General features: G+C 43.7%; 1 protein-coding gene across 1 annotated transcript in view; it reads left to right on the forward strand.

Moving 5' to 3' along the window:
• CFAP221 (cilia and flagella associated protein 221) overlaps window positions 1-25,617 on the forward strand; it is a 93,630-nt gene that overhangs the window by 33,652 nt on the left and 34,361 nt on the right. The window contains exons 6-10 of the mRNA XM_069473624.1: window positions 7,373-7,476; window positions 20,686-20,845; window positions 23,364-23,484; window positions 23,570-23,681; window positions 23,874-23,982. Coding sequence (XP_069329725.1) covers window positions 7,373-7,476; window positions 20,686-20,845; window positions 23,364-23,484; window positions 23,570-23,681; window positions 23,874-23,982 — 606 coding nt within the window. The remainder of the gene's footprint in view (window positions 1-7,372; window positions 7,477-20,685; window positions 20,846-23,363; window positions 23,485-23,569; window positions 23,682-23,873; window positions 23,983-25,617) is intronic.

The following is a 25,617-nucleotide window of genomic DNA, read 5'->3' on the forward strand; positions in this document are numbered from 1 at the left end:
CAGGAAAATGCAAACATGCAGCTTTTGGTGGAAGACCCCTAAACATCGGATTCTGCCTTGTTGAGACAGCACTGAACAGACCCCTGGGTTACACAACACAACACAGCCCCTGAGTCCACATGTGTCGCCAGCCTGCCAGCCTTATTTTCTTTCTTTCTTTCTTTCTTTCTTTCTTTCTTTCTTTCTTTCTTTCTTTTTTTTGGGGGGGGGGCGGACAAAGTCTCACTCTGTTGCCCTGGCTAGAGTGCTGTGGCATCAGCCTAGCTCACAGCAACCTCAGACTCCTGGGCTTAAGCAATCCTTCTGCCTCAGCCTCCCAAGTAGCTGGGACTACAGGCATGTGCCACTATGCCCAGCTAATTTTTTCTATGTATTTTTAGTTGTCCAGTTTTTTAGTAGAGAAGGGGTCTTGCTCTTCCTCAGGCTGGTCTCGAACTCCTGAGCTCAAACAATCCGCCCGCCTCGGCCTCCCAGAGTGCTGGGATTACGGGAGTGAGCCACTGCGCCCAGCTGCAGCCACATCTTCAAAGAGAGTGTTTAGACAGTTTAACACTTCACTTTGCACATTACCCAGGCTTGCTTACATCCTGAGGGCCATACGTAACTTGCATGCATGTGTAACTTGTCATGTTAGTTTTATCTATTCAGTGCTGGTAGAGTAACTGATGCTGAGTGGGGCCTGAGTGTCTATTAGGCTGAGTTGCCTGGAAAATGTAATGACTTTCATATACTCTGTTTTTCAGAGTTAGGAAGCATCTCAGAGAGTTAAGATTGAATGGATACCTCTAGCAAAGCCTGATTTAGAATAGGATTTATGAGTTGGGTAGAAAAACTGATGAAACATTCGTATCTTTGTTGGCTAAAGATATTACTCTGTATGGTAACCCTTATCCAGAACTTATATCAGAAACCTAGGGCCCTTGGACATGGTTGTATAAAGTCTGGGCAGGCCTCTACTCTATTGTGGATCTCCTGTACTCAGAGGGTAGCTACCGTCCTCTCTCAGACAATCACAGCTAGTGACCAATATTTTAAAAACAATTATGATAAAAGTTAATTAGAAACAGGGCATTGCTGGACAGGCATTAGGAGCTGTCTGCATTCAGAATGCAGGTCTCTCCAGAGTACATTTAGAGACACCTAGTCAAGATAAAGCAGTTCTACTCTAAATACCAATTAGTGACCAATGAAATACAAAAAGAGACCTCCAAAAAGATATATATCTCAGAAACAAGATAAACAACTCTATAGATCAGAGACAGAGTAGAAATGCTAAGTGAGGAGTAGAGTGAAGCCACAGGCTTGCAGGGTCCAGGTTCCAGAGTAGGCAGTGGGGGTTTGGGGGTCGCTCGCATGGGGTAAAGGAGACCACACGTGTCCCACTGATTCAAGCCATCGGCACCTGACCTGCTGTTTGAAGCCAGGGGAAGAGGTGAGCTGTTCAACCTTCGCACTCCTCATGAAAGAAAGCTGGGAACCCTCTGCTGACCTGTCGCCCGACTTTGCACCCAGTTGTGGCCAGAGGAAAGTGGAGGATAATAATAGCCAGGCTGTGATGCGGAGGCGAGCCCAGTTACCTGCCGGCCCAGGAACTGAGTACACTGTAGCCCTGAAATAGCTGCCTGGCAGAAGTCCCAATGTGCAATTATAAAATTCAATATAGATTAAATCTTTTTGATCAAAATGAGCCTTCAAATCCAATTTCCAAAACACAAGAATAACTCTCACGCTAAGAAAGACAGCCAAAACCCTACAATCAGAATATAATTGGATAAATGAATTTTTTTAGAAAAGTCTAATAAGACTTTAAATAGTATGCTTAGGAGCCTCAATAAGACAGATGAAGCAAACTTCCATTTAAAAAATCAAGAAATTATGAAACAAAAATAGGTAGAAATTTTTAAAAGTGCAGGTAGGTAAGAATAACCAATTTGAAATCTTAGGAATTCAAAATGTAGACATTTAAATTTAAAATCTCAATAGATCAAATAAATTCCACACTGGACACAGTTGAATAAAAGATTAAGTATTTCTACATTAGAAGATAATACTTAGGAATTAATACTTAGATTAAGTATCTTCTACATTAGAAGAAGATGATACTTAGGAATTCATCCAGAGCATAGCATAGAGAGATTAAATGAAAGGGAAATTAGGAGGTGTGGAAGCTAAACTGAGAAGCTCCAACACGTATTTAGTAAGAGTTTTGTCAGAGGAGAATGGAGAGGACAGCAGAGGAGCAACATGTGAAGAGTTAATAGCTGAGAGTTTTGCAGAATTAAAGATAATTACGAAGCTTTAGATCAGAGCATTCAAATATCAAGCAGGGCAAAGACAAATTCCTATCTAGACACACAGGAGTCAAGCTGCAGAGAGCATCAAGGATGAAGAGAAACCCTTAAAAGCTACCGGAGAGAAAAAGAGTGATTACCTGCAAAGGAATGATCACAGCAGTTCTTCATCAGCAACAAACAATTAGGTAAAGATAAAGAGTAAATATTGTCAAAATGCCAAGGGAAAATAAACAGTCAACCTAAAATTTTTCCCAGCCAAATTATTGTCCAAGGAAGAAAATAAAAAATAAGCTTATATACATAAGAATTTCCCCCACACAGCCCTCACTGAAAGAAATGTTATAAGATATATACCAGCAAGAAGAAAAGAATGCCGGAGAGCAGCTGTGGGAACCCAGGAACAATGGTGACCACCAAAATTGATGACATGTGTCGCTAAATTTAATTAATGATTAGCTATTTTTAAAATCAGTATTTTTGTTGTTTGTTTAAAAGTAAGTTAAGGGCCAGATGCGGTGGCTCACGCCTGTAATCCTAGCACTCTGGGAGGCCAAGGTGGGTGGATCGTCTGGGCTCAGGAGTTCGAGACCAGCCTGAGCCAGAGTGAGATCCCCGTCTCTACTAAAAATAGAAAGAAATTAGCCAAACAACTAAAATATATGCCAAAAAAATGAGCCGAGGATGGTGGCGCATGCCTGTAGTCCCAGCTACTACTCCGGAGGCTGAGGCAGGAGGATTGCTTGAGCCCAGGAGTTTGAGGTTGCTGTGAGCTAGGCTGACGCCACAGCACTCTAGCCCGGGCAACAGAGAGACTCTGTCTCAAAAAAAAAAAAAGAAGTTAAAATCAAAACTCAGCATAACATATACAAGGTGGAGGAGGTAAGAAAAAGTGTTAAGTGGGCAGGTAAAACTTGCCATACTATGTTTGGAAGGAAGTTAGAAATACCAGATACATTTAAATTTTGTTGGGAACTTTGTTGCTAGTAATTTTTTGAAAATTAAGAGTAACAATTGAAATAGTAGAAATATAATCTATCACTGCCAAATCATAGGAGAGAAAAAAAAGAAGAAATGTAAAAGCAATCAGTCCAGGAAGAGACAAAAGGACAAAAATGAAGCAAAGAAATCACAAAACAACGTGGTAGGAATAAATTCAAATGTATCTATCACTAATTGTTACAGACAAAAACAGAGTACACTCACCTATTTTTTTTAAAAAAGATTATCAAATTGTCTTTTAAAAAATCCAGCTATATGCTGCTTCCTAGAGATGCACCTAAAATAAAACTTTTCTGAAAGTTTGAAAATAAAATAATGGAAAAGTTAGGTATACCAGACAAATTTTAACAAAAAGAAAACTCATTTGTGATTAAATGGGAGAAAAAAAGCTTAGAAATAGAAGGAAATTTCCTTGACTTGATAAAGACTATCACAAACTTTCCAGAAACACCATTCTTAGTGGTATAACGTTAAAATTGTTCCAATAAAGTCAAAATAAGAAAAGGATGCCCTCTATTATAACTTACATTTAGTATTGTGCTAGCAGTCATCATCAATGCAATGATCTGAAAAAAAATATGAGTTATATGCATTGGAAAAGTAAATAGAAAAGGGTCCTTTAGTTTTTTGTTTTTGGGTTTTAAGATTATATGATTTTCTACTTAGAAAAATCTAAGGAAATATACAGATAAACTTTTACAACCCATAAGAGACTTTAGCGTAGTTTTAGATCAATCTCCAAAAATAGATAGCATTGCAATATACTAGTAATAATGAATTATGAAAGAAAAAAATCCATTCACAATAGCAACAGCAACTATAAGATACCTGGTTCTATGGTCTGAATGTTTGTTTCTCCCCAAAATTCACATCTTGAAATCTAACCCCCACGGTGATGTTATTAAGAGATGAGGCCTTTGGAAGGTGATTAGGTCATTTAGGACAAAGCCCTCATGATGGGATTTCTCTTCCTATAAGAGAGACCCAGGAGAGCTCCCTTAGTCCCTTCCACCGTGTGTAGACACAGTGAGAAGATGGCAATTTATGAACCAGGGAGCGGGCCCTCACCAGACACCAAATCTGCCAACACCTTGATCCTGGACTTCCCAGCCTCCAGAACTGTTAGAAATAAATTTCTGTTGTTTATAAGCCACCCAGTCTATGGTTCTGTAATAGCAGCCCAAACACACAGAGACACCTAGGGGTAAAAAATCTAACCAAAATGTACGAGCTCACTGTGGAGAAATTTGTAAAGTTTGTTTGAAGGACATAAAATTAAACCTGAATAAATTAGAGACATACCATGTTCATAGTTTGGAACAGATTTCAATTCTCTCCAAAATAAAGATAGATAAGGCTATCTTAAAATTAAAAACTTCTGTTCAACAACATACCATAAATAAATCACAAAATAAACTATGGCTTGGAAAAGATATTTGCAATGCATATAATTAACAAAATTAATATTAGAATTCACAAATGAATAAAAGAACAAAACAACCCAATAGAAAAATGGACAAAGGATAAGCACAGGCAATTCATAAAAGAGGAAACCCAAATGGGTACACAGGAATAGAAGCTCAACCTCAAAGAAAGGAGATACCATCTCACCTCCATCATGTTGGCAGAAGTTAAAATATCTGGCCGGGCGCGGTGGCTCACGCCTGTAATCCTAGCACTCTGGGAGGCCGAGGCGGGTGGATCCCTCAAGGTCAGGAGTTCGAGACCAGCCTGAGCAAGAGCGAGACCCCGTCTCTACTAAAAATAGAAAGAAATTATATGGACAACTAAAATATATATATATACAAAAAATTAGCCGGGCATGGTGGCACATGCCTGTAGTCCCAGCTACTCGGGAGGCTGAGGCAGTAGGATCGCTTAAGCCCAGGAGTTTGAGGTTGCTGTGAGCTAGGCTGACGCCACGGCACTCACTCTAGCCCGGGCAACAGAGTGAGACTCTGTCTCAAAAAAAAAAAAAAAAAAAAGAAGTTAAAATATCTGAAAATCCTAAATGTTGGTAAACAACAGAAACTCCCCTCTGCCGCTAGTGGAAGTGTCAACTGGTAAAGGGCTTTGAAAAACATTTTGGCCATATCTTAAAAAGTTGATAGTTTTATTTGCTATAATACTACCCAGCAATTCCATTTTTCTGTTATACCTAGAGTAGCTCTGCTACAGGTGCACATGGAGTCGTGCACAAGGATCTTCAGTGCCACACTGTAATAGTGGAAAAGTGCAAACAACCCGCCATCAGCCGAGTAGACAAGTGTGGTACAGTCATATAATGGAATGCACTTCGATAGTTACAGTGAATGAACAGAACTTCACGGATAAATATCAAAGTCACAGTGTTGAGCAAAAATAGCAAGTTTCAGGACAATATTTTTAAAAACAAACATACATTATATATTTTATGAGTACATACAAATGCAGTGATACCATTAGAATTCACGGGAATGATAGCGAATACGGGGTAGGTCACCCCTAGAGAGAGAGGAAGGGGAGAGGATTGGGGACGGGTGAACAGGGAGCTTCAACTCTTCTGTGATGCTTTTTATCTTTAAAAATAGAACAGTGATATAGCCAAAGCAAAAGCTTTAATAACACTTGGTGGTGGATAAAGGAATCTTTATATTATAATGCTTTATATTTTTCTTTATATTTGAAATATTTCACAGATTTTTTTAAAAGGTAATGAATTTTAAGGCCAAGTAAAAATGCTTTGGTCATAGTTTTAACAGCTACATTTGAGCTATACCATATCCCCAGAATTGCTACAGTAAAGGGGTTATTTCACTTTGCTCCCACAAATACTTGCTGAGCGTTTGGTCTGTGCGGGACTCTGGGAAACACTGGAGACCCAAGTGGACTTGGGCTCTGCCTTCATAGCATGTAGAGTCTCCAGGGAAGACAGGCGCTGGGCAGCTAGGGAGGCCCGTCGTGATGGGAGAAGTCCACGACAGATGGGTCGGGGTGGGCACCACCCCGGAAGGCAGACCCCAGCTGGCCTGGCAGGTCTGTGCACATTACAGTCGCATTCTCCCGGGAATTGCACTGGGCAATGGGAGCAGATGGGCCGTTGGCAGGGAGGCCAGCACACGAAAGGATAAGAGGTAGGGCCAGCCCTGAGGCAGAGGCCATGATGGGCCGTGGTGGGCATGAGGGCTCGGGAGTGAGGGGGGAGATGCACTGCACGGTGATGAGGACGAAGGAGCCGGCTGGTGGCCAGACAAGGAAGGAGATGCGAGGTGCAAAGAAAGGCGGGGAGTGGCTGGGTCGCTTGAAAGGAGGAGCTCAACTTCCTGCTGCTGAGTAGATGCCGAGCGACCCTGGAGGGCTCTGCTTCCCCAGCCTTGCTCACACTGCCGACTTGGGCTGCCCTGAAAGTAGGAGGGGACATTATGGGAAACCTGGGGCTCTCTGAGAAGTCTGTCTTGTCTTGGGGTGACACAGCATTTCTGAATACATAGATCCCCTCCAGGTTCTCTAATGGCTGCTGGACTTCTGACCAAACAGTCTCTAGCCTGTTACAGCCGAACAGCCCAAATGTGGCTTCTTCCGTGCTGTTGAGTCCCGGTCTGTGAGGGCCAGGGGTCACCCAGGCTTTCTGTAAGGCCTGTCTATTCGGCGTTTCCTTGGTTGTGTGAGGCCTCGTTGTGGGGTAGAGATTGCCTTTCCCCCGTTACTCTAAGTCTCTGGAGCATAAACCTAATGGTGCTTAAGACAGCAGGACAGTGGTAGTCGGTGTGTAGACACCAAGCGCAGTCTACCTGCCTTGAATCCCAGTTCCGCCACTAACCAGCCACGTCACCTTGTGCAGAACATTTCCCCTCACTTGTGCCTCGGTTTCTTCCTCTTCCGTAAGTGGGAATAATCATGGCACCACCTCCTAGGATTAAAATGGTTAATATACGGGAATGCACAGGACAGCTCCTGGCACACAGGAAGCACTGACTCAGTGTTGGCTGTCGTCATCATTGTTTATTATTATATATAACTTGAGTCTCTATTTCTTGCTACCAAAAGAGCTAGTTGTAAAGAAAAATAATATTGTAATTTTCTTTTTGTTTGTTTTGCAGCAAAAGTTATGTTATTCCTTTGCAATGTAGCTGCCCTGTAGATTTCGAGTTCCATGTCACTTTGCTTCGGTCTCATCAAGCCTTCGCTATTGAGCCAACATCAGGTAAGGAGAGTCAACATTTCAAGTTTCCACTTTCCTCAACATTCTCAGATCCAAGAGAGAATTTGGAAAGTAGATCTCAGGGTTCTAAAAACAAGAATCAATCACATTTGAATGTATTATTATATTTTCAAATGTGTAACAGTAACAAATTTTTACACATCTGACATAATGTAAATTGGAATTGGGCACTTGCGAATAAGGACACTTTTGGATAGTTTGTATCAGGCAGATAATTTGTAATATCTGGGTAAGTTTCTTCCAAAGTCAAAACTTGAAATCAGAAATTGATCCATTCTAATTCTAATTTTGGCTCTTGGTACATCCTCAGCTCTGTATTCACCTTTCAATTCAATTTCATATAAAATAGGAATCTTATTTCTTCCAGAGCTGTCAGAATCTTAGTGAAGGGTCTAAGGTATTTGTCTCACTTGTGGTTCGGATGGCCTGTCTTTCTTTGCATGCCCCGAAGGACACGGACCCCTGTGCTGCTGAGGACATTTGAGTGTGAAATTTACACCTGAAGTGATTTCTGCTTCCCAGTTTCTGTCTCAGTGTTTAGGTTTGTGGTTTAAATATCTGTCCACAGTGGTCTACTGTGAATGCTAAAATAGTTCCTTTTGTTTTGTTTTAAGTCTGGGTATTCATTTGCTTACAACTCTTTCATCACTGCAAGTGCATATTTTGTCCAACAAATGAGTGTTCAAAGCAGAAACTTTGAATTAATTCTGAATTATCAGAGATATATAGATTGTTTTCTAGAGAACCAGGAGCCATTCTGGGATTTTTAAAAATATAACTGTATATATTGCAAAAAAAAAAAAAAAAGAAAGAAAGAAAAGAATGTACTTGATTCTCTTTCCAAAGAGAAGAGGTTTTTCAGCTATTTGGGCCTTAAAAAGAAGGGAAAATAGATGTTTACCAAAATTGTACTACACAAGATGGTATTTCACATTTTAAGTATAGCTGATATTCTTACAATAGGCCTTCCCTCGGCCCTGCCCTGGCTGATGGTACATACTCCTATTAAATTCTGCAGACAGAAGGGAACGGCTGAGATTTCTGAGCAGCCTTGATGGGAGCTGTTTGCAGAGAGGTCAGCGTGTCGGCAGTGGTGCGGGTGTGAGTGAGGTGGGCAAGAGAGGCAGCTGGGGGCTCCTGGTGCTGGAATGAACTAACGTGGGCCTTGAGCGCCTGACCTGAGCTGGTGTTGGCAGCCAGGGAGGGGAGGAGAAGGTAGGGCACTAACGGTCTTGCCAAACTTCTCTAAAAAACTGGGACCTAAGACCCAGAATACTAATTTACCAAAGGGGTTTTGAAACACAACCTATTCAAAACCCAGGGACTGTGTAGGTAAGAAAATACAGCACTGAGCAGAGTTCACTGACAACTACCTGTGAAACACTTAAAAAAAATTATGCAGGCCTTTCCCTGAGCGCTCAGATTATAAAATGCACAGCCTCATAATCCAGACAGATGCGTTTTGCGTGAGATACTTTAGTCCATCTGATATGCCTTTGTGATCGTTCTGGCACTTTGTTATTTGTATTTTAAATTCCTCCTTTAAGTGAAATTAAATTGAATATATCAGTTTGGAGTCCAGAGAGAGGTGAGAGCCAAAGATAGAAATTTGGGCGTCCCCAGGTGTTAACAGATAGTAGAGCCGCGGGACTGGACATGAGGTCACCCCGGGAGTGAGTGTGGATAGGGAAGGGGACCGAGGGCCAAGCCCTGAGCGCCCAGGCACTCACGGGACAGCCAGGGGATGTGGACCCAGGAACAGAGAACAGGAGCAAAATCAGGACGGCGTGGTGCAAGGGAAGAGAATGAGTCAGTGAAGGCAGGAAAGCAAGCCAGGGCTCCTCAACGTTTGGGATCCCTCTTTGCTGTTTTAAGCGCTCTGCCCTGTGTGGGTGGTGTTGCTGGCTTTCCAAACTGCTCTCACGGGCTCAACCCTTTGGCCTCTTCAGGAGCTGTTTTATGAGACTCAGGGCATCCCCTGGTCTCTCAGGAATTTTTTTGGTTTGGTTTCCCACTTAGTTGATGTATCGGTGCATCTTTGATTGTTACGCTTGCGAGGTTACGGAATTGAGTGATGACTCGTAAAGCCTTGGCCGGCTGCACGGGGAGTGGCTGCAGCGCAGGCCGGCAGGTCACCCAGGCAAGCTTGTGCTCGGCGGCTTTCCTCACTTGCCAGCATCTGGCGTGTCTCAGAGGCTGGACAGCTGGACAGTAATGGGCCACTTTTTGGCCATAAGGCATTATTGCCTCCATGTTACAAACTGGGTCCAGACAGGCTAAGAACCATGGGCTAATCTGACACAGTTAGCATCTATATTTGTAGACACTGTTTTAAGCTCGCCTTTGGTAACCAGTTTCTGAAAGACTAGTGAGGACATCCCTAGTCTGTCAGGTTATAAGCCACATCTGCTGTAGGAACGAGAAGCATCGTCTATGCACACCTTCCAGGCATTGTGTGCTCAGGCACAAAATGAAAAACTGTGAAAAAAGTGTGAAGAAGGCTAATTGCATTTACGAGATATGCCCCCAACTTTAACTCAGCCGGCCACGTGCCCACTGGGCATCCTGAAGACGCAGGTGTGCTCTGTAGCTGTCAGAAGCTGGATCTGCTGGTGGTGCCAAGGGCTTCCCAAGACTGGGGAAAATGAGTAAAGGGTTTTATGACCTTCCTTGTGCTGCTGACAAAAACTCAACGTAATTAAAACATCAAGAACACTCTGCTGATAATTTCGGAAAAGCCAACAATACTCAACTTTGGCCAATATCCTATTAGTGTTGGAGACCAGCCAAATGCCACAAAAAGTTGTTGAACTTGTCTGCTTGTGACTATTTTGTGATCCTGGAAGTTTCCTTGTTGTCACAGTCACTAAGGAAGAATGCATCCAGTTCACATAAATGGCAAATTACAGCATAAAATGGCTGGCTAAGCAAGAGTTCCTTGGGAACTATTGTCCAGAATTTTTTTTTTTTTTTGAGACAGTCTCGCTCTGTTCCCCTGGCTAGAGTGCCGTGGTGTCAAGCTCACAACAACCTCAAACTCTTGGGCTCAAGCAATCCTTCTGCCTCGGCCTCCCAAGTAGCTGGGACTACAGGCATGCACCACCATGCCCAGCTGATTTTTTTTTCTATATATATAATTTTAGCTGTCTAGATCATTTCTTTCTATTTTTAGTAGAGACAGGGGTCTCACTTTTGCTCAGGCTGGTCTCGAACTCCTGACCTCGAGCAATCCTCCCACCTCGGCCTCCCAGAGTGCTAGGATTACAGGCAGGAGCCACCTTGCCCGGCCTGTCCAGAATTATTATATAAACTTTCCATAATTTCATTCTCTTTTTTCTGTTATGTGGAATATATAAGCCACTTACAAATAATTGTATATTTGGCATCTTCTGAGATGCAAATTTCTTACAACGTTATATTGATTTGGGAGTAATCCCGGAGCTTCCGCCCTTGCTTTGGCCTCAAACTACTTTTTGGTTACAGGTTTCAGCTGAGGGCCACCACCCCAGCAGGCAGCATATCCCAGCAAACAGGAAATCTCCCTTCCCCCCGGTGAGCACCAGGACACCAAGAACACTGCACCCTGCCTGTCGAGGTCCACGACGCCTCCATGCACCTCCTGCTCGGGGCAGGTCTGGACTCCTCGTCCAATCACGCTGTCTCAGGTGGACTCATTCATGCTCCCGGCAATACCTGCACTGTGCTGCCCACGCCAGCATTTACCCATTTAGGTTTCAAAGGGGAGCAAATGTTAACTCCTTTTTGCCTCTTTTATCTCCAAAGGCCCCTTGCCCCTGGTTGAGGTATTGTATCACATAACAAGCCTCACCTGCAAGATCCAGCTGCCTTTGGGAATCCCTGCGCAGAGCGCTCCATCCAGATAAGAATATGAACAGGGACAGTTGTCCCTGCTTCTCCTCCCCACCTCACCATGCGCCAGCAGACTGGTGAGACAGAAGACCCCCAAACCCTAGTGCAGACTGTGCAGGGGACAGATCAGGATTGTCCGGGGGATGTTAAGGCCTTTGGGTCTCCAGCACACAAAACAGGCCCCCATAAAATGTTTTTTATTGGTAGTTAGGACCATGAGGAATAGCCTCATCCCAGAAAATATATACTGGTTATATGACTGTTTAGAAAAATGGTGACATACAGATCTTTGGCAAGGTTCACTTCAAACAAATGATGGACCTGAGTGAGGTACACCAGGAAAGGGCTTCTGGTACCCGTCCAGGTCAGCAGATGTTTGAGGACGAGCCAGGGGCCATGTGCAGGGTTGGAAAAGAATGCTCAGGGGAAGGAAAGTCAAGAGATTAGACTTTTAAAGGATTTTCTAAAGAACCAAACTTAATGAAAAGGAAGGGAGAACAGTTAGGGAGAGTTAATATAGTAGATGCAAATGAGTCCCCCAGCTTTTAAAGGACATACATAATTAATTAATAAATACACATTGAAGAAAACAGAAAAGCTGACAGGCAGGTGGCAATTCTCTGTCACATTGGTGGCCATGGTCCATTTTACTCGGCACTCACTATGTTCTTGACGGTGGCAGTGGTTGTACACAGTGTGACTGGCATGGTGTTAATAATTGCTTCCGTTTATTAAGTGTTAGCCACATGCCAGGTACTGTGCTAAGCGCGTCACATGCACTATTTCATTTAAACCTACAGCCCTGGGAGGAGGAAACCATTACTATCACCTTTTTGTAGCTGAGGACAGTTGAGGCTCAGGGAGACTTGCCCAGGACAACAGGGTCTGCCTGACTCCAGACGCAAAGTCTCAACCACTGCGCTAAGCTGGAAGAGTAATGATACAGGATACCTTGGTATAGGACAGGGGACATATGGACTCGTAGCATAGACTAAAAGTTTAGGAAAATTCTGTTTTGTGAGAGAAAAGTTGAAGAAATTAGTAATAGCTCTCAACCAAGGCTTGCATATTCTTCTTGCCTTCAGCGGCCCTAAGTATCTCATGTTCAAGAGGACTATCTGGTGGGGTACCAGTCTGGACTGGTTGAGCTCACTTGACCACAGCAGCAGTCAACGAACTTGACCCAGAGAACAATGCCTGTACCTTGACCAAACTCTTACCTCCGCTGTCCACCCAGAAGTGCTGGTCCCAGTGAGGCCCAGGGAGAAGCCAGGGATGGGAAAGCTTGTCTTCCAGGAGGTGGAGGAGAGTACCAGCTTTCACATGGAGAGCAGGCCCTTCTGCAGGTCCTATAGCACCAGTCTGGGGCAGGTTCTGTGCCAAAAACTAGGTAACAGAAACAACAGAGGAAAAACAGGAATCACTCCGGGTGTAAGTATAGGAGAAATGGGTTTAAACGAACGTAAATGTTTGCATTTGTGAGCTTTATAAAAATGATATATTTATTATAAAAAATTAAAACATGCATAAAAGTATAAAACGTACATTGAAAAAACACTACTGAGAATCTCAGTAATAAGCGTCAGGAACATTTGTCGAACACCACCGCAGACACCGCTCTGTGCTTATGTACAAAGAGGAGAAAGAGGGAGGCTGGACTCATACAATGATGCAGGGACAGAGAAAACTGTAAGAAAAACGAGATCATATGATACAAAAAAATCTTTGTTGTTCCGTGATATTGACTTAAGAAAAACAAGTGAAGCTGAAGGAATTAAGGAACTTCCTTGATGCATGTCATATTTGTTCCTAAAATTTACTGCTAAAATGAAAAGAGATTATGAAAACATGAAGAGGTCAGGGCCACCATCATATTCTGCAACTGCGTGCTCCGCCTTCAGCCAGAATCTCGGCCGTGGAAGGTGGGGACACAGCGCAGGGACACTTTCCCTCGCCGCGTGCAGCTCCAGCTCTGTGACTCTATTCTGTGCTGTATGGATGACAGCATTCGCGTTCTGTTTTGTGACCATAAATGCCACAGTCACTTAGATTCTGTTGAAATGCAGCCAGGGTGTTGACCTCTATTCTTCATCCCACGTTCTTTCCATTCCCAAACTCTTTATTTAGCTTTTTCTGGCTGTCTGGAAGTTGTCACCTAGTGGCTTGTCAACCAGAGGTTCCTGGCCACATGCTGGGACTGCTTGCATGTCAGAGAGTCTCTCTGCTGCCTGTGATCTTAAGGGACAACTTGGCGAGGTATAAGCGTTCACCTAGAACTTCGTAGACGTTGCTGATTGTGCTCTGGTGTTGACTTTGCCAGGAATTCGGAGGCTGGACTGAATCTTTCCCCATCCAAGGTAAATTCTTGAGGCCCTAGGGGTCTTTTTTTTCAGTCTTGAGGTTAAGTAATGTATCAGGATATGTATTGGTGTCATTTTTTTCTCCCCTGGAACATGACCTGTCCTTTTGATGGGGAGAAAAAAAAATGAGGTATTATTTTAGGAAATGTTTCAACTATTAAAATCGTAAATATTTTAGTATTCTATTTGCTTTATTCTCTTCCTGAGGAGTATCAATTGCGTGTGTAATGCTGGTTCTCTTTTGCCTTCAGTATGTACAGGGGCTGTCCGGAAAGTATCCAGCCATGCAGTATGAAAAATTATGAACATTATGGCTGGATACTTTCTGGACAGCCCTCATTATCTTCTTTAACTTCATCTGTGTGGATTTCCCATTCCTACCTGCCATGTCCTTGCCTGTGTTTTCAGCATGTGTGTGTATGCCTATGTGTTTATGTGTGTATGTACGGTATGTGTATGTGGTGTGTGTGCATGCATGTGTGCGGTGTATGTATGCGGTACATGTGTATGTATGCAGTATGTATATATGCGTATGCATGTGTGTGTGTGTTCGTTTTAATGGTTCCTTCTGCGGCAATTTCTGCCTCAGTGATGGTTCCTTTTCCTGTTCCATTTGTTTCCTGAGCTCCACCGACTTTCTTTTCGTCTCCTCCTAGTGTGTTCTAATACTGCTTCCTTGAATTCTGGTGACTGCTCCTGTGACAAGGCCGTGCTGTTCCCTGTAAGACTCAGGCGAAGCACCTGTGTTCGAAGGCTGTCCTCCTGTGATGTGTTCCTTCTCTGATTTTGCTTCTGTTCCTTTCCTCCTCCGGAAAGTATTAGTTTTCATTTTGTGGTTCACATGCATAGTACCTGTGCTGTTTCTATTCAGCACTGGACTCAACTCTGAGTCAGAAGAACAATGTAGAAGGGATAATAGTAATAACCCTAGGTAGCTGATGCTTACATAGGCTTTGGCACATGCCAGACACCACTCCGAATGCATAACTCATTTGATACCCCCAACAACTCTTATAAAGTTGCTTCTGTTATTATGTCCACTTTTCAGATGAGGAAACTGAGGCACAGAGTGTTCAGGCAAGTTGCCCAAGGGCACTCAGTTGGGCCGTGGCAGGGCTAGGGTTGGGATGCAAGGAATCCGCCTGCACCCCCCACCCCTGTGTGCATGTTTGTGCATCCCGGGAAAACGTCTCCCGTCACTGCCCTGTGCTCAGGAGGGCCAGGTGTTCACAGGAGAGTCACTAAGTCACCTCTGCTGTGTGCCACCATGCAGCAGTCACCACTCCCCTCTTTCTCCACTAGGTCACCTCCCTCTGAATGGGTCACAGACAATGGACATGGCTGTGGCAGTGTAGTTGCTTCTTCAGCCCCCTGCCCTCCTAGTCTATGTCGCTGGGGTCCAGTCTCTTTTGTCATTGTCCCCACTTCTCCAGGGCCCACCCACATGCCTACATTTTGTCAGTTTAACCAGAGGGTGGTAGGAGCTGTTTTTCAGGACTGTGACTCTCACTTTGGGGGAAAACTATACCCTCTTGGCTCTCAGCATGCTCCTGTGCCTCAGGTCACAGCATTTGGTAGTCGTGCTTCTTGTTTGTGCGCTGGGGCTGTGGCCACTTCCCTTATTGAGTAGATTTTTTTCCTCTCCCTTTTTACCCATTTTCCCTTATTGTTCTGGTGAGTTTTGGTGGAGGGGAGTCGAGTTAAAAAAGCTTTGCTTCACCATCTTTCGCCAGAAATGCCTGGGGTTGGGTTCTGCAGGGCTCTCCTCCTCCCTGTGGTCCCACATTCTTCCATAAGTTACTGTGGAGCACCTGCTTGCTGGGCCTCAGACTCTGTCATACCCAGAGATCAAGACAGACATGGTCCCTGCTGTGTTGGAGCGCAGACTCCAGTGGGGGGTGGAGGGGAAAGGCAGGCCCACAAACAAAAGATGTTGCCCAGAGTCAAAATGATTGTGAAGAAAAGTAAGGCACGGTGATGTGCCCAGGCACCTGCCGTCAACTGGGTGGTCAGGAAGAGCCTCTTGGGGGAAGAGTCATGTCAGCTTAGACCTGATTGACAAAGAGATGGCAGACTTGGGAAGAGCTGGGGAAGAGGATGTCACACAGAGGAAGCCACCCACACAAGGGCCTTCAGGGTGGAACAGACTTAGCAAGGTCACACTCAAGGGAGCCCAGGGTGTCCAGGGGGCGTGAGCAAGGCAAGGAGAGTGTGTGGCCCACTGGAGAGGCCAACAGGGCCTTGAGTGGGTGGGAGTTAGGATTTGGCTCTGAGTGGGGAGGCAGTCCACTGGAGAGTCTGAAGCAGGGGTGGCCTGGCCTCGTGTACGTTTTAAAAGATCTCTTTGGCTCCCGAGGGGAGAGTGGGTTGGAGTGGCACAAGGTGGACACAGGCAGTCCCCCAGGAAGGAAGCTGAGGCTGGTGAGGATGGTGGTGGCCTTGGGGATGGTGAGGGGTGATGCTGGAGTGGGTGGGCCTTGCTGAAGGGGCCCCGAGGCTCCAGCTCAGGCCCTGGGTGGGTGGGGCCTGCAGCTCCTTGAGTGCAGTCTGACTTCCAGACTTCCCGGCAGTCACTTTGTCCCCTGCAGGCGCTGGCTCTGTGGTGCTGGCCCCAGCACCAGGCACAGTGTGGCACCAATGTGTGTGTGCTGCACGAATTGTCCCTGGCCGGCAGCTTTTATGCTTGGCAGAAAAGGGATTCCTGACCTGGCTTAGTTTCCACGGCATCCTCTACTCAGACTTTGTCTGCACAACTTCCCGTCAGCACGGGCAGAGCCCTCGGGAGGCTCTGGTCTTGTGCCTGACGTCCGCATTTTGGATACTTAATGCATGCAGATGGAAAGGAAAGTCAGTAGATTCTGAAAGACTTAATTTTACCACTTATTTCTGGTTCTAGTCAAAACAGCTTGCTGGAGGGAGAAGGGAATGCAGGACTGAAGAGAGTCCTGGGGGTTACTAGCAGTCCAAGGAGCTGTGCCGTGTCAGTCATCCGCTGTGGCTGGGCAGGAGCTGGTTCTTCCAGGAAAGTTAGAACACGTAGGTAGCTCAGGGCTTATGTTCACCTCTTCATGGTAAGTCTCCAGGCCTAAACGGTAAACTAGACCTTTCCAGAGGCAGCCCAGCCCTTGCGTTCTGACCTAGATTCGCCTGGATTTGGCACTTCCGTGGAGCAACAGGGAAGACCCGGTGCTTTGGAAGCTCATCCCAGTTGGCTGGGCGTCGGGGGGCAACTCCCTCTTCCTGTTTAAGAACTCAAATGGGTCAAGTGTAAGCTTTTCAAAGGAATATTTCCTCTTCCTGACATTTTAATGATAATTTAATGCACAATAAATTATTGCTTGTTTTATTTAGCACAAGCACTGGGAAGGCCACATTTATAGGACACACACCATCTGCCAAGCATTATCCCAGACCCGGTACAATTCTTTTCTCCTTTGAGCCTTGTCCCATTTTACAGACGAGAAAGCTGAGCCTCAGGTAAGGTAACCAAGCTAAGTCACAGAGCTCACGTGTAACCAAACAAGTGCGTGAACCTGGTTCTGGTGATCCCTGGGCCCTTCTCTTGCACACACACCCTGGGCAGCAGCAGTGACTTTGAGTGTCACCACTGTGAGTCAGATGGCTGCCCTCCCTTCTGTAATCCAGGAAACCCAAAGAAAAGCATTGTTAGAATTTGTCAACATCTTGCTCGTAGATGATTTTAAAACTATGTGGCCATTAATTTCCCAACCAAAGCTTAGAGAGAGTAAGTAGTTTACCCAGTCACACAGTTAGTGGAACCCTAAATCTTGGAAGATTAAAACCAATATTTGCTAACATGTTAAGTAGGTGGGCTGAATGGCTCTCTGACAATTTAGGGAGAGCAATCAGTACTTTCTGAGATCTTTGAAGAAAAAGTTATTTTAAAATGATAACAATATTATGGTAACACTGTATGGACATGTTGGAAAAAAGAACTTTTTAAAAATTATCCCCATCCTGGCCTTACTCCCTAACAAATAATGTGCCTTTATTTTTCCATCTCCTTTTAATAACATCCCATATTTATGCCCAGGCTTTATATAACTGTAATCTAGGCAAAGACACAATGGTGTTTCCTGGTGACTTCATTTATCATTATAACTTTTTTTCAATGTTGTTACATTTTCTTCATAGTACCCATTTTATTGATAAACTAGGGTGTTCTTAGCCTTTAGTTTATTTTTAGTTTTGTTCTTTCCTCTTTGTCTCTGCTCCCCACCCTCTCTGCCCTGGGTGATTTAACATTATCTCTGGTTATCTAAGGGTAGCAATCTGAAATTGACCACAGATGGACTTGGACTGAAACCGTAAAATAGGGCTTTTAAAAATGAAGTAGTCATTTTGGGGGTGCCCTTCTCACTTTTAAGACATAAGTTTTCTCACTTTTAAAAAGGGAAACGTACTCTCCTTTGTACCACCGTTGGTTTTTGCCAAGCAGCAAGCTGTGACTCTTTGGCACGCCGTTTACAGCTGTGCACGTTTGGCCGTCCACCGCTCTGGCTCTGTTAACAGAGCTGCATTAACTGGTATCCCTGTTAGCGGAAAAAGCAGTTTACTCTGGTTGCCTGGGCTACACCACCACAGTGTGCTTTATGTATTAGATCTGGGCTGGGAGCACTTAAAAAATAAATCAGCCAGGTCAAGGCAAACATTAATCCTTGCTCCAGAGCTTGTTCTTGTTCTTTTTAAGTTAATGAGCTCGAGCAGAAGCAATAGAATGTTCTTATCTAAAGCCCCCAATGAATTATGGATCAAATGGGTGTATTTTCTGACCGAGTGAGTGGTCGAGATATTGAAGTCACACGCGTCGTGGAGAATCGGGGTTTCCATTCAGCTGATAGATCCCAGCTCTTCTGACGATTCTGTCCTGCAGTGGGCCCTAGCCTAGGCTCACTAGTGGGTGTCATTTAAGATTTTGCCCTCTGTGCTCAGGAAATTGACAAAGATTTATTTCTGAAGCCCTGTGTCAGGGATCCAGGAAGATAAAAGAAGTACGGAGCTGGTGTCTGCCTTTGGGACTTACGATCTAGTTGGGAGACGGGGAAACTTTGAAAGGTTACAATTGAGGTGGCACGTGAGTCCGGTAGGAATGACAGAATTTCAGGGAGAGGCAGGAGGAGTTTCAAGTAATACAGGTAGACAAGCTTTCAAGTTTGGGTTCATTCACCCATTCAACAAGAATTTATTGATCTGGGAAGGCCACAATAAACCTCCTTTCCTAAAATGTATGTTCTAATCTAGGGGAAGGCAGGTGGTAGATGAGATAATTTTAGGGAGCAGGATAAAGAAGCTAAGAGAAGATCTGGAGAGAGAGCTCTCCAGGCCCAGAGAGCTGCAAGTGCCGAGCCGGAGGCAGCAGGAGCCGGAGGCAGCAGGAGCCGGAGGCAGCAGGAGCCGGAGGCAGCAGGAGCCAGAGTCAGGGATTGGAGCCAAGGCCCCCTTCTCCCCAGACCTCTTCATCTCCTCGCCAGGGGCTTTCCTTCCCACCCACTTGCTTCCCCATGCCCTGCATGACCTGACTGTGTATTTTATATTCATTTCTTGCTTTCTGAATTTTTATTGTTGTTGTCCCCAACTAGACCATAAACTCCATGAGATCTGGAACTTTGTTTTGTTTGTCAATGTATCTCAAGTGCCTAAAACACATAGTAAATGCTCAGTCGATACTTGAATGGCTGAATGAATGGTCCATGTGATTAAGCATAGAGAGAAAGGAGAGTAATACAAGATTCAGAGGAGGGGATGGACAGCAAGGAGGGTATGACGGGCACTTATGAGGGACTGTGCAAGGCCCCTGTGGGGACAGCGGAAGGACCAAGGGTCTCATCCAGAAAGCAAACCAGAGAGCCTTCAGTGGAAGCCAGAGAGAACGTTAGTTGTCATCACACCTAGTACATCCATCCTCCCTCCTTTCTATTTTTCTTCAAGCCCTGTTGGCACCAGATACAAAGGAGGAAGAAGGCACAGTGTGATATTTGACTTTGGAGAGAACAGCACTCTATCCTAAAGATTTGAAAGGCGAGAATCAAATTACACAAAAATATAGGGAGCTGAATTACTCTGACACAAACTCATCTGTGTGTTCCTAGCTTTTCCTTGTTGCTTACAGCATTAACATCGACATCTGGTAATTTGCTTAAAGATGATAGTTCTGGGAGTTCATGTCTGAATCACTAATGCAGATTGATGTGCATATATTTATATAACTGACACAATCAAATAATGATCATAAAGGATAAATGTAGTAATTGATAAATAAGATCATGGTAAACATGCAGAAGTTGATTCACATGCATTTAATGAAAAGACTATCTAAAGATAATAGAAATATAGTACTTGTGCTTAGCATGGGAAGAATGTACAGTTGACCCTTGAACAACACAGGTTTGAACAGTGCAGGCCCACTTGTGCACAGATTGTTTTCAGTAAAATTACACTGAGTGCACCTGCCTCTCCTCGCTCTCCTGCGTCCTCCACCCCTTCCTCCTCTGCCACCCCTGAGACAGCAAGACCCACACCTCCCCTTCCTCCTCCTCCTAAGCTGACTTAACTTGACGACAATGAGGATAAAGACCTTTATAATGACCCACTCCCACGTAATGAATATTAAATATGTTTTCTCTTCTTTATTATGTTCTTAATAACATTTTCTTTTTCTAGTTTACTTTACTGTGAGAACACAGTATATAATACATTATAACATACAAAATATGTGTTAATCGATGGTTTATGTTTTCAGTAAGGCTTCTGGGCAACACTAGGCTATTAGTAGTTAAGTTCTGGGGGAGTCAAAAGTTATATGTGGATTTTCAACTGTGGTCAGCACCCCTAATTCCCAAGTTATTCAAAGGTCAACTGTATTTGTGTGTGTGTGTCAGCCTTTTTGATTGGACTTGGCAAGAAGAGAGAGTATCACGTTTTCTCATTTCATTCCCCTCAGGAATAATTCCGGCTAAAGGGAAGATGAATGTGACTGTTAAGTTCACACCCTTTCAGTATGGGACTGCACAAATCAAAATGCAGCTGTGGATTTCACAGTTCAGCTCTCAACCACACGAATGTGTCTTCACCGGAACGTGCTATCCCAACATGGGCTTACCGTATGGCTTCTTTGCAATGTTTTTGTTTATTCTTAACACTTTTTCAAAAATCCAAGTCTTACTTTCTTCCATGCTGTCGCTCTTGTAACAGAATGCCATCAAAACCTTATTTAACATGATAAGCCGACAGAAAGTACACTTTACAACAGTAATACATAGACTATGCTAGTAGCTAGCAGTAGTTGCTTCTGCCATGAAGGGAAGAAATAATTTCAAAAAGGGATTTGGGGGCATAATGCTTTCACTGATTACTGCTGGTACGCCATTTGAGTTTCTCATATGCATGTATTACTGCCTATTCAAAAATTTAAACCATAGGACCAAAACAACGTAACTATTTTTAAAGTTTCTCTCTACCATTATAATTACTCGAGTGCCTGCTGTGTGCAGTGTTCATTGCAAGGCCTCGTGAGAAATGGCCACATCCTCAAGATACCAAAATAAGACATGTACAGCAGGTGACTTCACATGAGGCAGAGATGGACATGTGCCACACTGCAGGGTTTTTTAAAGCACCATCAGAGTTTAAGTCAGAGTGACGAGATGAAATGGGATTAAGTTTTATTTCATAACAAATCTTTTCTCAACTTCCATTTCCATTTGAATATGAGCTTGTATGTTTATATTCCAGTGTATCTGGTTAGTGTCATAAGTTTTTTTTTCCTTATGCTCATGATTGTTATAAAAGTTAAAAGGAAAAGTTGTCACAGTATAAATACTAATCTTGGAAAATCCTGATAATTATCTTGAAGATTATAAAGAAATGTTTTGATTTTCCTCCTCTTTCCTTCATGCATGGATACACATCACATATTAACATCATTAAGCATATTAAAAGTGGAGTAGCAACCTTATACCAAAGTATGAACCAACTCCATGATTTCTTAAATATTTATGTCAATATTGTCTTCCTAAAAATTCAAAGTAGCCTAAGTCAGCTGTGGGATATTGGTGTGGCCTGCTGAACCCAAATTCTGCAAGTAACCATAGTAGAAAGAAAATCACTCAGGCAATAAAAACAAGTACAATTGAATGCAAATAAAAAACAGTGCTAACTTTTCTGGTGTCAGGGAACCAGGCCAGCAAAATGCTGTTTGCCCTCTCATGTCACCTGCTGCAATAATCAAGTGACTTTCTCGAAGACATCACCTGAGTGGGATTTTTACTTGTGTATCCTTCTATAGATGTGTTCTTAAATCCACGAGAGCACTGTGTGGTAGAAGCACACTGAAATGCAGGCGTACACTATTTCTAAACTATTATGTTAGTATCTTATTTAGTGCATTTGACATTTCAAGGGCTATGTCTCGAGACCCGCATGCCTCCCAGAACTGCAAATAGTCCTATAACATATACATTCCACCATGAAGGGGAACAAATTACACTGGCTGGAGTGTTCTCTGAGATTTTCTTGGATTGCTTTCTTTGTTTCAGTGTAGGATGCGTAACAGACTTACTCACGTCCTGAATCTGGCACTGCCAGATTCCACGTGTAACTCTTCAATTTATCATTTTCTTTAGACCCCTGCATTTCCATCGTCAACACTGGCAGTTAGAGTTGTTTAGGAGACTGTTTTTTAACCCCAAGAAGGTTTTGTTGTCCCCCGGTGTTTACAGCAGAGGGCATGTCAAAGCCCTATTGAGGTGTGCTGAGCCACAGCTCACTCCCAAGCCAAGCAGCTCATCCCTGCGCATCAGAGCACGGCAGTCAACGTGCGTCTCACCACGGGACAGGTTCTGCCGTGCCATGGGTCTTTAAGGATGCTCTTACATGGGTAGATTTTAAATTTGGGGTCGCCAGCGTATGCTCCGTATTATGCAACCGGGCTGGTTCAGTAGGTGCTCAGCAAATGTCAATGGATTGTCGGAATGAATGAGTGTTAGCATGTTGTTGTCTTATTTCTGTAACGTCATGGAAAACAAGTGCTCATCCTGTAAAACAAGTGTTCACACATTCTTGCTTAAAGACATGCTTCATAGGTAGCATTTCTGAAGATAACATAGTTCTCCTACATCTCATAGTAAATAACCTGAATAGCGTCTTCGGGCTGTTAGCTGCACTGTTTCTACCTACCTGCATCCAAAGGCAATTTTCCGCTACAGAAAAGATCCCAAACGTTAGTCTGAATGTCTGTTTGAAAGATCTTCCCACAAACAATGAGCATAGTGACTCTTTTACCAGAAAGATAAATCAAGGTAAGATTTTTAAAATGTAATAAATTTAGGTATTGACAACCAACAGCCTTGAAGTGAATTTTTTAGCATGTCATGTTTTCACTTGCGATGTTCTTTAAGAATATAAGGGAAAACAACCGTTTGTCAGCTATTTTGATATATACGATTATACTCTAATATACTGACCTCGTATTTATTTTAGTAGACCGCTGTTTTGGTACACAGATTTATTTTCAGTTTAGAGAGGATAATGGGCTGCAAGACATATTATCAGAAGGAACATAAAAATAGGAACCTTGAGTTTATGGGCATATACTAATTTAATATCTCTGTTAAACTATAGATTAGAAGAGTTTGAAAGGTTAAACAGTCTTTCTAAGAAAGTGAACGTTCCTCCAGAGAAAGCAATGGTGCATCTAAATTTTCACCGGCCACCAGCGAAGGCGAAACCTCAGAAGAGCAAGGTAAAACAGGCCTCGTCCTCAGTGAGATGCGAGGTCTGACGGCGCAGTGCAGTAACACATTGTCCCTGCTCATCTGGTCTCTCAGGAAATTGTGTACCAGAACTTGAGATTTCCAGTCGATTTATCAAATCCATATGCTGTGGCGACCGTTTTAAACCAAGAAGCAGGAAAATTGAAGATTAAAGAATTAAGAGAAGGTAACTAGCTGGTCCCCATAAATCAGCCCCTGGGCAGAATATGAAAGAATTGTTGCTTGTCACATTTATTACTCAGGAACAGCAAAACTCGGTTAGATGGCTATTATGCTGGGCCATTAGAAATGTGTTTTTCTGTCTGCAAATGATTCTGATTTGATTACTGGTATAATCACTGTTTGCTCCTGCCTTCAGTTTTGGACCAAGGCACTGAAATCTCAAAAACAAGACAGATGAAGGAGGCGCTCTTTGAACAGAAAGTCAGACAGGACACTTATGAAGAGATCGAAAATCACCTTAAGTGGTAAATAATGAGCAAATATTTCTATCAAGTGACAATACGTTGTTGTTAGGTGATGGTCTTTTATACAGGAGACACACGAAATATAATAACTTTTTATGGCCTTTGGAGAAATTGATTATTCGATCTCCACCATTGGTCCATTTCTGAATGGAGTTTCTATTAGGAATAAATTAATGTGACCAACCATGCTCTTTCCTAAGCACGGCCCGTCAGTGGCAGAACTAGAGTGAATTGTGGGAGACACTGGGCCCCTGCTCCCCGCTGGCCACTGCTGCCAGCACCCCCTCACTCTAGGATAAATCTGGGTGGCTTGGACACCCCAAACCTCACCCCATCACCTCTCACCCCACAAGGAGTCCCTGGGCTGTGTGCCCCAGAGGCAGGTCTTCCGGGGAGCCCCATGGGGTGGGGGTGTTCGAGGGGGCTCCTGGTGGAGGTTCTAAAACTCAGATGTGAGAATTCTTATCTTTCTGTGACCAAAATGGAACCTTTTCACAAAAAAAGGTTTTTTTTAGCAGATCAGACCAGCCGTATCCTTGTGTACAGATTGAGCTAAAGTAAGCTTTAGAAGCTCTCAAATTGAGCTTAAAAAGAGGCTTCTGGAAAGTGTCACTGAGAGGCTGCCTGCGGCATGCGCCTCCCTCCACACTTCCCAGCACGTGAGACTGTGCCTCCCCTCGAAGGTGCCCCCGCCTGCTCCCCTGTCTCGGGGAGGAGTGGCCTCTGTATCAGACAGAAATCCCTTCTGCTCCGGCTTAAGTTTGCTTCACAGTCCTGCCTCAGTTGGGAAGCAACTGAAGCTTTTATTTTTTTAAATACTTTTTCCCTATTATGAAAAACAGATACAAGTTTCAGAAACAAAGGCTATTCATTGCAGGAAACCTGGAAAAAATATTTTTTTAAAGTATGGAGAAGGAAAAAAAATCACTGTGATGCCATCACTCAGCAGTGACCACTGTTAGTTAATATGGTGGGGTTTTGTGTGTGTGTTTCTTTGCAACAGACTTGAAATCACATCCTGAATTCCATTCTGAATATTGTGTTGTTCGCTTAATATTTTTCCCAACTTTTTGTCAAAAGATTTTAAACCTGCAAGTCACACCCATGTACGCTTGACCTAGATTGACTAATTGCTCACATTACGCACATACGCTTCCCCTCACTCTACACACATGTGCACACACACACTCACGTTTCTGAGCCATTTGAAAGTAAACTGCAGACATCAATAAGCTTCACCCCACATACTTTACCATATGGCTACTAAGAACGAGGAGGTTCTCCAACATTACGGTAATCATGTCCAAAAAATTGAACACTGATACAATTGTCCCAATAATGTCCTTTATACCTGAGGTTTTGGGTCCTTTTTGTTTTTGGAGAGGGGAATGCAGGGTCCAATCAAAGATCATACAATTTGTATTTAGTCTCCATGTCTCTTTAGTCTCCTTTAATCTAAAATAGTTCTCCAGACACCCACCCCCACTGTTAAAGTCATATTTATTTTGGAGATGTGCCGGGTTTCATGATGGATATATTATATACTGAATACCAAAATATTGTCATCACTCCAGAAAGAAACCCTGTACCCATTTACAGTCTCTCCCCATTCCTGACTCCCTGGAGCCCCTCACA

This window comes from Eulemur rufifrons, chromosome 1 (assembly GCF_041146395.1).
Source record: "Eulemur rufifrons isolate Redbay chromosome 1, OSU_ERuf_1, whole genome shotgun sequence".
Classification (NCBI taxonomy): Eukaryota; Metazoa; Chordata; class Mammalia; order Primates; family Lemuridae; genus Eulemur; species Eulemur rufifrons.